Source organism: Doryrhamphus excisus, chromosome 5 (assembly GCF_030265055.1).
Source record: "Doryrhamphus excisus isolate RoL2022-K1 chromosome 5, RoL_Dexc_1.0, whole genome shotgun sequence".
In the NCBI taxonomy this organism is placed as follows: Eukaryota; Metazoa; Chordata; class Actinopteri; order Syngnathiformes; family Syngnathidae; genus Doryrhamphus; species Doryrhamphus excisus.
In genome coordinates, this window is record NC_080470.1 from 5,497,496 (window position 1) to 5,510,299 (window position 12,804).

Genomic DNA, 12,804 nt, shown 5'->3' on the forward strand with positions numbered 1-12,804 from the left:
CCAAAAACATGCTAGGTTAATTGGTGACTCCAAATTGTCCATAGGTATGAATGTGAGTGTGAATGGTTGTTTGTCTATGTGTGCCCTGTGATTGGCTGGCGACCACCTCTCGTCCGAAGGCAGCTGGGATAGGCTCCAGCACCCCCGCGACCCTCGTGAGGAAAAAGCGGTAGAAAATGAATAAATGAATGTTATGTGCTGGCTGCACAGCGGTCGAGTGGTTAGCACGCAGACCTCACAGCGAGGAAACCTGGATTCAATTCCACCCTCGGCCATCTCTGTGTGGAGTTTACATGTTCTCCCCGTGCATGCGTGGGTTTTCTCCGGATACTCCGGTTTCCTCCCACATTCCAAAAACATGCTAGGTTAATTGACTCCAAATTGTCTAATGTGAGTGTGAATGGTTGTTTGTCTGTATGTGCCCTGTGATTGGCTGGCGACCAGTCCAGGGTTTACCCCGCCTCTCGCCCAAAAGACAGCTGGGATAGGCTCCAGCACCCCCGCGACCCTCGTGAGGAAAAAGCGGTAGAAAATGAATGAATGTTATGTGCTCTCTTACTGGTTGATCTAAGCTCCTTCCTTCACCTAAAGTTCATAAGCTTTGCGTGGTGACGGAAAAAAGAAAATTGAGTTTTGTTTATATGGTGGCCTTAGTAGAATTGCTGTCCGTCCGCATTGAGAGGAACCAGATGAGGTAATTCTCATCCGGTTGCCTGCTGGACGCCTCCCTGGGGAGGTGTTCAGGGCACGTCTGACTGTTAGGAGGCCTCAGGGAAGACTTTGTTAAGACTATGTCTCTCAAGTAGCCTGGAAACGCTTCGGGATCCACCAGGAGAATGGATGGATGTGATAGAAAGCAAGCTGGGTCAGTGTGTGTAATAATGACTGTACCTGCTGCTGACATTTACAATAAATTTCATGTGAACAAGTATACAGCTCTAACTGTCCACTTTTGATAGTGAAGTTTGTAACAGACTACAGTGAATTCAGCCATAAATGCTTACATCTATTATTGCTGACTTTTATATGACCTTGAACTAAAATTCAATTTTCTATTTTTTTTTTTTTTGGGCCAATTACTTGGACACAAAGTGCTGTGGTTCATTCCCTTTTCTCCCTCTAAACCCCAACAAGTTGATATAAACTTCTAGTAGAGATTCTGCTTCAAGCTTTCCAATTAGCAGCAGACTAGTCATTAGTAAGAGTGATATGATGGCCTTAATGAAGTCTCAGGAGAAGATTAACAGAAGTGACAATAGTGCTAGTAGCCTTGCATACTGATGCTGCTCAAATAACTGCTAGGCTTTGAAAAGGAAGTCAATCAGTTGTAATTGAGGAGATAATACAAAATTAAAGTAATTATGTTTTGTCACTCGTGGGTTCCCCTTACTGTTATCGGACATAATTTACCACAAAACAAACAGTGGTACATATGCGTTTGCATTTCTTACATAACAACTCTGGATAAGAGTATTTTCCCAAAGGTCTTAGGGATCGTCAAGATTTTTTCTGGCAAAATTGAGGCAAGCCTTAATGTTCTTTTTGTTCAACAGTCGTTTTCGTCTTGGAATGCTCCCATGCAGGCTGCTTTCGCATCTTTCTTATGGTGGTGTCATGACCAGTGACCTTAACTGAGGCAAGTCAGACTAGTGTCTTTTGTGACTTTTTGGATGAGTTACCCAACATTCTTGGGGTCATTTTGGGAAGTTTCTTCACTTTTTGGATAATGGCTCTCACTGTGGTTTGCTGGAGTCCCAAAGGTTTTATAACCTTTTCCATACTGATAAACCAACTTAATCTACAAAACATTTATTTCAGAGAAACATTTATAGTGGAAGCTCATTAAATAATATTCTTCTGTTATTTTCGACACATTTTATGACAAGCATTAGTGAAGAGAAACATTTAGAGTTGTAAATGCATATATGTGCTATGTGTAGTAGTAGTTTATCTCCACCCTTCAACCCCGTAACAAACCCAAGGCTTTATCTTCCTGCGAAACGCCAGCCGCCTCTCAGCACATGTGTAACAGCTGACTTGACAGTGTGCACTAAGTTGAAAATGATTACGCATGGCCCGTAGGTATGGAGATATGACTTGTTCTTGCCCCATTTTCCACTCAGTATTTGCTTCGGCTCTCATCTAGAGCGCTTATGATGACGGTGAGGAAGCTGAAAACCTCTGAGACGAGAAGAAATAAGGGTTTTTGGGTAAAAAAAAAAACAAAACCAAAACACACACCAGACCCAAAAGTTATCGTTGTCTTCCCTTCAAAACAGCTTTTGCCTCATTTACCATGCAGCTTTTTTTCATACCCACAATAGCTGACTCTTCTGCCTATGCAGGTCATTTACTTATATTTCTCTGTATATTCAATGTCACCCATTTAGCCTTTCTAACTTTTACACAAACAATTACAAGTTGACCTTTGCTGTGTCAAGGGGCAAGTTGAGTGTTTATTATCTATATTATCTGCTTAAATAAGCAGATAACATAGATTCATAATCAACCTGTAAAAGACCTGCATAGGCAGAAATGTCAGCGATTGTGATATAATCATAATCTATAATCTATATAATCATAATCAAAAATAGCTTCCGGTAAGCTGATCCTGACAGTTATTTCATATTTCAATTAATAATCAATTAATAATTTGTATTATTGCATAATACTGTGTATCATGTATCATCAGTAGGTACATTTTGCATGTCCAGTGGAACCTTGGTTAGCATGTTTTTTGGTTAACATTTTCGGGATAGCATGCTATATGGTGTGCGTTTTGCAGTGTTATTAATACAGTGCATGAGTGCAAGTGTGTATTTTTATCACAAAATGTCCTTGTTAGCCGCTTGCTAATCCACGGAAACGCAAACCGGATGTCGACTCTGTTATCCATCTATGATGTCATCAGTGGTTGATGTTGAAGTAGTAGTTTTGCATACATAAGACATTTGTAAATGCATATAAATGACAAATTAATGTTATAAGTGAACATTTAAGAGTGTTATAGCAAAGACAGTATGAGTTGACAGTTGGGGCTTTTAGCTCAATGGCTAGCACTCTCGACTCACATTCTCCCAGAGCGTGAAACTGACTGGATTACATGTGTATTGTGTATTGCGTGCGGACTCTTCAGCTATTTTGGAATGCACTGTATTTGTTTAGTTGTGGACCCTGAAGGTAACATACTGACCCACAAGTTGCAAACATAAAAACACAATTTCTTCCAGCAAGTCATGCAAAGTCTCATTATAGCATGAGATTTCACACACTGCAATTTATCAATTTTGTTTAATGTTTCTCTCCAGGAAGATTCTCCTCCCCTCCAAGCACAATAAAGGCTTAGCGCTTTGTAAACCATTGTTGATGCTGTTATAAAACACTTATTGTTGTATTGTTTGACTAAGAAACTAAGTGTAAAGCAGTGTTTCTTTGCCAATGGTGGTAAAGCTCCATTTGTACTTGGAGGAGTGAGAGTGAGTGGTGGATGGATGGGGGATGGAGGCAGGGAGAGAAAGACAAAGAGAGATGCTGTCAAAAAGTGAGCAAGGACAAAGTGGCGGGAGGTGAACATCGAGAGCGATAGGGACTGCCGTTAGTTAGATCTGACAGCTCTGTTACACCCGGCTCATGAGGGACCCACGGCAAGCAGGCTGAACGATACACTCCTGTGTGCTAGTGTGTGAGAGTGAGTGTGAGGAAGAAAAAAAATAGCCTGAGATGGAGAAAAAGAGAGACATCAGACAGACAAGTTCAAGACAAAAGATGGGGGATGTATTTAAGGTGTTTCCCTGCTGTGATAATGGTCGATGGCAGACATACCGCAGCTGTAGTGGCTGCAGAGCATCACACACACACACACACACACACTTACCTCTGTGGGATAGGTTGCCGTTGCTCTCTCTCTGAATGCTGCTGGGAGCCACTGGGCCCAGTAAGGGCGTGCGAGTCGGTGTCGATGTCTGACTGGTGCTGCTGAACCTGGTCGTCTGTGTACTTGTGGAAGTGGACCTGAGGTTCTGGGTGGGTTTGGTTGGTTCAAGATGCCTGGTTGTGGTTGTGGTGGAAGCAGAAGTAGTGCTGGTGGTTGTTGTGGTTGTTGGAACCGCTGTTGTCGGATGATGTGTAGGTTGTGTTGTTGTGCTCGCTGTGGTGGTTGTGGTCGCTGTTGTCGTGGTGGGGGTGGTGGTGGTGGTGGTGGTGGTGGTTGGAACTGCTGTTGTGGTTGTTCTTGCTCGGACTGCCCAGCAGAAAAAGAAGTTAGAAATATTAGTTACCACCACAATCAGCTTTCAATCCTCTAAATGTAAACACACATAATAGTCTTTTCATTCATTCATTTTCTACCGCTTATCCTCACGAGGGTCGCGGGCATGCTGGAGCCTATCCCAGCTGTCTTCGGGCGAGAGGCGGGGTACACCCTGGACTGTTCGCCAGCTAATCACAGGGCACATATAGACAAACAACCATTCACACTCACATTCATACCTATGGACAATTTGGAGTCGCCAATTAACCTAGCATGTTTTTGTACTGTATAGTAGACGCCTGCTTTTCGACACCTACCATTGGATGGCACAGATGGCTCCTACAGCTCCAAACACCTCCTGCTAGCTAGATGCTGATGTTCTGTTCCGATTTCAGATCAATATTTGCAATAAAAGTGACTGTTTTAATTATGATATTCAGCTCCAGAATATTCTCTCTTCAATTGCCGTTGTTAACTAGCAATGGTGGATAACAATCCAGGTTTGTGCACCAAATATGCTTTAAATTCATTTGAAATGATAAAATAAAATATAAATACTTTGTTTGTTTATTTCAGCTTTTTCCTTACAGAGTCGCCACAGTGGATCTTTTTTGTGATCCGCATACTGATTTTTGGCTTGAGCCTTTTATAGTCCGGATGCCCTTCCTGATGAATACCGATGGTGCTTACACGTGGAGATTCAAACCTGAGGCATCCGCACTCAAGTCCAGAACGCTAACCACTACACCACTACACGGCGGGCTCTATATTTTCTAAGTACTTACCACTAATTAATGATAAAGATCATTGATTGAACAGATGAATTGGAGTCACAAGCTGCCCCCTCCCTCTGGAACTACCACCCCCATTTATAACTGCGTGGATACACTTATAAATGCTAATGTGTTTTTGCTTCCATCTAATTGATATTTCCTGTGTTTTATTGCTTTATTTACAGCCTATTGTATTGCTCTGCTTGCATTATTGCATTATTCAGGTTTAGCGCTTCTAAATACAATGTATTAATATAATGTCTGACTTACTTGTGGCACAGCGCCTCATATCAGGTCCCAGCTCCATGCCATCGGGACAGGCACAGGTATATTTGGGGGAGTGGTCTGTGATCTGAGGTGCCTTTAAACATAGGTACTCACAGCCACCATTGGGCAGACTTCCCATGTTACAGGTATCAGGGGCTAGGACACACACAAAAAAAAAAACATACAGCACATGAAACATAATATAGTACATACAATTTTACATATTTGAACATCACAGCAATTTCCGGTGTATAAACAGCTCAGAAGCCTGTGGCTTTTAGAACTGGTATTGGCGTTATCAATATTTCAGTATTGATCAGCATGATCATCGTGTCTTTCGGGTTGAAAGCAATGGAAAGAATGAGGGGATTGTGGTGCTGTTCGGTTCTAACACAGGACGACTTTAGTGGTTTAGAGGAGAAGTACATTGATTCATGACGGTAATTCCATTCACTAACCATAATTCATTACTTTAAATAATGCAATTTTAACATGTTCTGTCCTTTTCTATCATTTGTGAAGCAAAATATAATCTCCCGACTGTGTTTGGAATATGAACGCAAGGCAGATTGCTCACAGGAAACGCTATATTAAGAATTGAAGAGCAGCCCTACTTTTGGTCAGTACCATCAGCATTAAAGTATAATTGGAAACACCAGAAACGTAGAGTGGAAAAGTGAATGTGAAGGAACCAGGTAGGAATTCATCAGGCGGGATTTGAAAATAGTCATACAAACCCCAGTAGTGTCATTAGAATATGTTATTAAATATATACAGTCAATGGATGATGTTGAGGGCACTTGTGCGATTCAATTTTGTCCCCCAGTTTTAATTTAATGTCACATTGCACATAGATCAGTAGACAAGAATACATGTTTTAAGACCAACGGCTTTTGGGTCCAATTGTGTGTTAATGATTTGACTGCTGTCTGTGTCTACCGAAGGAGCTGCTCATTGTATGGCAAAAAAGAAATAAACTGGTAGCCATGTTTTCATCAGACTACCCCAGGGCAGATGTGACTACAGACATAGATTACCAATATGTGACTGAGTAGTGAATGTAATGAATAAAAAAATCTATCCCATTGCTCTTATTATTATCATTTCCCTGAATCACAAGATGAAACTTAGTTGACCGATTGCTTGATTGGTTAAGAGCGGGCTGCCAAAACTTTTACTTTCAATTTCTAGAGTGAAATAAAATATTCACATCCCTAACCCGAGACTCAAGTGTGCAGAAAAAAACCCCAGAGTTGCTCATGTCTTGTGGAGATGTACTAGAAATAGGTCAGGTTGTGGTCGTTTCTGCCTCTCATGTGCAGTTTTAGGGAGCAGTGCATCAGAGAATTCATGTGACGCACTGGGAGGAAGCAACATCAGTCACGCAACATCGGAAGCTTGGAACACACTTGGGAATCATGTCAGTATTTCAGCAACTGTAGACGTGCACTTTTTCTGTACTGGACCTTTGGTAGAGATGGTAAAAAGGATGCAAAGAAACTGAAATTGAATATTATCAACCGATACTGGCATAAGAATCAGTTTCATATTGGTATTGTTTTGGTATTTGGTATTTTTGTATTGCAGTATTTGTCTCTTTTTTGTAGTGTTTATTTGCGAAACGCATCCACAGAAAAAGAATCATAATGTCTTCATTACACCGGATGTAACCTGACATTAGTTTCAGGGAAGAGCTGCTGCCTAATCAGCTATTTGTTGATATCGGTAATGAAGTAATGAACATGCTACTGAATAAGCTACTTCATCAAAAAATGAAAAATTAATAAAAAATTCTACAACAAAAAGGAAGGAGCCCTTTTTGTGAGAAATTGTACCAATAAAGTGCAATGTATGTACAGTACATGTATTACTGTATTATGGCTGGTGATTTTCATCATTCGCTGACTTTCTGCTGCACATCTGGTCGGGGTCACCATGATTTGGCAAATAATTACCAGCTAAAAGAAGACCGGATTTAGTTAAGAATAACTTCAGAGGGATTATGAAGTTAATTTAGTCTTGTAGAACATAATAGTTGCTTGGCATGCATGTTTAATTGCTGTGATATGTCTTTGAGCAGACGTCTCTGCCTTATAATGAGACAATGCAATTAATTCCCGACCAACAAGAGCGCTTTGAGCTTTGATTGAGGGCAGGAAACCAGGCATGAAAATATAAATGCTAATTGTCACATGCCACAGCGGAAAGGACCATGGTGATGTACGACAACAGAATATTTGTAATGGAAAATGTGGCATCCATCTTGGAAGCGTAGTGGACCCACAAATTTGCTCATATGCAATAGTCAAATAATAAAGATTATTTTCAGTTCACAATGCTGTTTACACAATTTATTATTAATAAATTATGTATGTAATTATTTAATTACAGCATACGACTAATTAACTAATTAATCGGATTAAATCAATTGGGTAAGAGTATGTATGCAGCAAAGCATAAATGGCTGGCCTACCTTTAGGTTGCCTCCGTTCATGGAACACCACCAGGTCCAGAGGGTTATTAAGATGCTCAGCTACCTTTGCCACATCATTCCCTGTCAGGCGGTTGGCGCTGTATATTGCTTCATCCTCCAGATCGGTCCAGTATATGCGATCCTAGACAGATATGATAACATTACACCTAAAAAAATGTAGCCTTATGACAGAAAAATGAGAAGCTGAATCGGAGTAAGAATGATATATAAAGGTCACTTCCGACTAAGATGGAGAGGAAAGATAACCACTCAATGGAACACATGGAACCGTGCTTTCCGGTGCATATCTACCTGTTTCTCTATTTCTAAAATGCAAATGACTTGTTGGATGTGGCCTGTGTGTCCAAGTGTTTCCTATGTATCTCAAGTGGTTTGGCCATAGCTGCAATCTAAGATCTCTATTTGTTCTTGATATCAGTGGACTTAACCTTTCTGAGCTGCTTCGGAATTCTACCCTTTTCAGATTCAGATAACCTTTCCTCACATGACAGTAGTGCTGACATGCAAAGCAATAAATATCAGCCATGTTGATATGAAAACTCAAATGTTTTAAGTCGTTTCTGTGGCGTCTTGTTGCTCTGGCTCCGTCAGCTAAAATTCATCCTTTTTTTTCCTCTTTTACAAATGTGTGAATCAATCGTGTTGCTACCTTGAAAGCTGAAAATGTTAGTATAACAGTGAGCAGGTCAAATCCCTTGCAGGAACAAACCTCAGAACATTTCAGTTCATGAAGATATACTCAGTTTAACTCTGTGGTTGCCAAGTCCGACAAACAGCATCAAGCTTGCAGTACCGTATGAATTTTATTTCAGGCCAGAAACAAATTTTTTTTGAAGAGCAAATTAAATGCACATTCTGCTGTATATATTGTGTTGTGAATCAAACCACACACAGGCATGTAAGGACAGATGTGCGTCCACGAGCTGAGCACCTCTTTCACACCTCAAGTAGTGAAAAGTGACAAGCAGCTCTCCAACAATTTGTTCTGTCCTTTGAGCAGGACCCTCCGGTGAAGCCCAAGTCCTTATGGATTGAGCTACTGTATTTCCGCCTCTCATCATTAAGGAATGAAGGACTTAATTTCTTATACTCTAGGAAGCTATGCAGAGGTAATGTCATGGAATAAGGAGTGCTTGAAAACCTGTTGAAATCATGTATTGGTAGCAACAAAGCAGTGCCCTTATTTCCCCCTCTTCTTGACAATGTTATTGTTATTGTCTATTTTCCCTGTATTCTTCTCCCTTTTCACCTTCTCACCCCCCAAGTCAATCAGATAGGACCATCAATCATCCATCAATCATTAATGGAAAAAAAACTGTAAAAAACATGTGTTTGGTATATGACAATAAATGTTTTTCAAAAAATGGAATGGCGGCGGTATAGCCGGCATGTTGGTAGAGTGGTAGAGTGGTTGTCTTCCAACCTGAAGGTTGTGAGTTTGATTCTCTGTCCTGCCGTGATCATGTCAATCACTTAAGATACTGAACAAATGCTCAATCATTCATTTTCTACCGCTTATCCTATCCCAGCTGTCTTCAGGCGAGAGGCGGGGTACACCCTGGACTCAGCCAAGGAAAGGAAACCGGAGTACCCGGAGAAAACCCACGCATGCACGGGGAGAACATGCAAACTCCACACAGAGATGGCATGGAATTGAACTCGGGTCTCCTAGCTGTGTGGCCTCTGAACAAATGTTGCCAGTCGTAAATAAAACCAAAAAAGTTGACAGCTCTAAGCCGCTTCGGCTGCAGAAGCTTACAACTTGACGAGAGACTGTTCCAGCATCTGTGGTGTCCGAAAAAAATAAAATCAAAAAATCTGTACGGCCGTCATGGGGTTTCATTCTTACGGAATGCCACCGGCGGCCGCACCGGAGCTGCACCTTTTCACTGTGTGTAAACCATTGGTCGTGTAGTGGTTCAAATAGTTGTGCTTCTATTATGGAGACAGACCACAAACAGACTGGTAATCATAAACTGCAGATCTTGAATTCTGATTGCTATTGCTGAAACTAGGCTGTAAATGTGAGCATTTTTATCTAGGATAAGACCCGGTATCATCCAGGCTTCGGTCTATCGGAACAGGAACTGCATGCTGAGGGATTTTTAATTTAGTTTATATGTTAAGCAGAACAGATCGCATACAAAAAGCACTCAGAGTGATTAATCATCAGACATGAACTTGGTTGCCTGCAACACTGGTCTTTCCCAGCCAACACACACACACACACACACACACACACACACACACACAGCTGGACATGATGGATGCCACCTCTTTTCTTTCAATTTTCACAATGTGTGCAGCAAAACGAGGAATGAAGAAAGTACTTCCCTCTGATCTCATTTCACCCCCTCCCATCTTCACTCTGCTCTCCACAGTATTCCTTCGACACCTTAGACATCATCTATATATATTTGATTGGCTCTTTCATTTCTTCAAGTTATAGTTTTCATTGATTCCTCTGCTCGGCCTCTCCTCTTGTTGGCCCTTCAAGGGTTCTCTCATGTCTGAATTTATCTTGTGGTATGTTTTTTTTTCTTCTATATTATGTCATCATCAAATTGACTCATCATCTTATCTTCTTGAGCAAATTGTATTTTCTAGGACCAAACTCCCATTCCTTTTTTTTTTACTTTTTTAAATTTCTTGGCCTGATATCCTTATTCAATATGTTGAATAATATATATATATATATTTGGTATTTATATATATTATATATATATATATATATATATATATATATATATATATATATATATATATTTATATATATATATATATATATATATATATATATATATATATATATATATATATATATATATATATATATATATATATATATATATATATATATATATATATATTTATATATATTATATATATTTTCTGAACCAATGGCCATTATAGGTTATAGGTTTACATATAAGGTAATAACTGTTATTGTATATCCAAAGTTTGGATATCATTAGTGTAGCAGAAAATGTGTGCGTATTGCAAACAACACATCAACAATGACTTCCACTGCAAACTATGTTACAGGATGCAATTACCACCCCACAATTTCAATTTTAACAAACGATTGAGAAGTTCACAGTATACAAAGAATATGCTTATGCGATGGTTTCGTACCTCAAAGACCGTGAGGGCAAACGGGTGTCCCAAGTGGTGCTGGGAGGACAACAGAACTCTGCGGTTGTCTCCGTTTAAATCCACGCTGGAGAGCAGATGCAGCTTGGAGTCCACCCAATAGAGACGCCTATTGGACAAGTCTGGCAACATGGAAAAGAGAGAGGGAAAAAGCTATTCAATGGAGGTTATCCAAGGAGAAATGAACAGACAAGAGTGAAAAAGGGACGAAGGTCATTCCAAATGAAAAAAAAAGGGTTTATGAAAGCACTGGCCAAGTAGCACACCATCAATCTTGGTGAAAGCTCAGGCCCATGCGCTAAGAAAACAATGATGTGATTATAATACTGTAATGCTGTTTGACCTCTCTGTTAGTGGGGGATGTACGTATGTGTATTTCACGAGCCTACTTTACCAACTAATTAGGCCTGCGGACATTTTCAAAACAGTTTACTTTTGTACTTAAAGCAATGCGGACACTGTCAGGCTTTGGCAAAGTCAACATTTAACAGAATTGTTTCCACTTCACAGAATATGCTTTTTTCAACTGGATTTAAATGGAATTTTAAGGTGCCATACGTACCAGGTACGATGGTGAAGGGAACAAACTGTTAGAAATTAGATTTTCTCACACTCAGACCAAAATACAATACTGTGGAAAACTGTGTATAAAAAAAAAATCAACATTTCTGCTGGCAATGTCATATTTTTATGATTATATTAGTATCTTACAGGAAAGGACATTTTTTTAAATCTGATATTTGAACTAGGAATTTACAAAAAGTGAACAGTAACAAACAGGAACAGTTCAAATAAACACTATTTATTTTAAAAGCAGTTTAAAGCACACTTAAGTGGCTCAGCTGTGACATTCATTCATTCAATCATTAATTCATTTTCTACCGCTTATCCTCACGAGGGTCGCGGGGGTGCTGGAGCCTATCCCAGTTGTCTTCAGGCGAGAGGCGGGGTACACCCTGGACTGGTCACCAGCCAATCACAGGGCACATATAGACAAACAACCATTCACACTCACATTCATACCTATGGACAATTTGGAGTCGGCAATTAACCTAGCATGTTTTTGGAATGTGGGAGGAAACCGGAGTACCCGGAGAAAACCCACGCATGCACGGGGAGAACATGCAAACTCCACACAGAGATGGCCGAGGGTGGAATTGAACTCGGGTCTCCTAGCTGCGCGCTCACCACTCGTCCGCCGTGCAGCCTCAGCTTTAACATTCATTCATTCATTTTCTACCGCTTTTCCTCACGAGGGTCGCGTGGGTGCTGGAGCCTATCACAGCTGTCCTCAGGCGAGAGGTGGGGTACACCCTGGACTGGTCGCCAGCCAATCACAGGGCACATATAGACAAACAACCATTCACACTCACATTCATACCTATGGACAATTTGGAGTCGCCAATTAACCTAGCATGTTTTTGGAATGTGGGAGGAAACTCCACACAGAGATGGCTGAGGGTGGGAAGCCAAGCAATGTTGTCAATCAACACAAGTGCCATTACATCAGTAATGATAATAACAATATTTTTATATTAACATCCAATTAGTAAAAACTGAGCATTGTCTTTATAAAGGCATAATTTGTGACACATCTTGTTACGTCATTCTCATTAGATCGTGATCAGTAAGCGTTGTCCTTCCCCACCTTTACTTTCCTGATAGAAGTTTTATTTTCTATATCAAATCAGAGATGCCCCCCCCCCCCCCCCCCCCCCGTTCCCAGGGCTGTCTACTACAAGTCGGGCCAATTTTCAGAAACAGAATTTGTTTTCATAAACATGTTGTGACCTCTCAATTCCACAGAGTGTGGCAACTCGATGACTCTGTTTCTCCACAGGCAAGGGCAGCGGAGAAAAATTGGCTGC

The 12,804-nt window shown here is 40.6% G+C and overlaps 1 protein-coding gene across 4 annotated transcripts in view; it reads right to left on the reverse strand.

Annotated features, from left to right (window-relative positions):
- The window catches only part of lrp8 (low density lipoprotein receptor-related protein 8, apolipoprotein e receptor), a 123,886-nt gene that overhangs the window by 11,902 nt on the left and 99,180 nt on the right, over positions 1-12,804 (reverse strand). For all 4 annotated transcript variants that reach the window (XM_058072224.1, XM_058072223.1, XM_058072222.1 and 1 more), the window contains exons 14-17: positions 10,919-11,058; positions 7,763-7,904; positions 5,293-5,445; positions 3,875-4,240 (exon numbers count right to left, since the gene is read on the reverse strand). In XM_058072224.1, the coding sequence (XP_057928207.1) occupies positions 3,875-4,240; positions 5,293-5,445; positions 7,763-7,904; positions 10,919-11,058 (801 nt within the window). The remainder of the gene's footprint in view (positions 1-3,874; positions 4,241-5,292; positions 5,446-7,762; positions 7,905-10,918; positions 11,059-12,804) is intronic.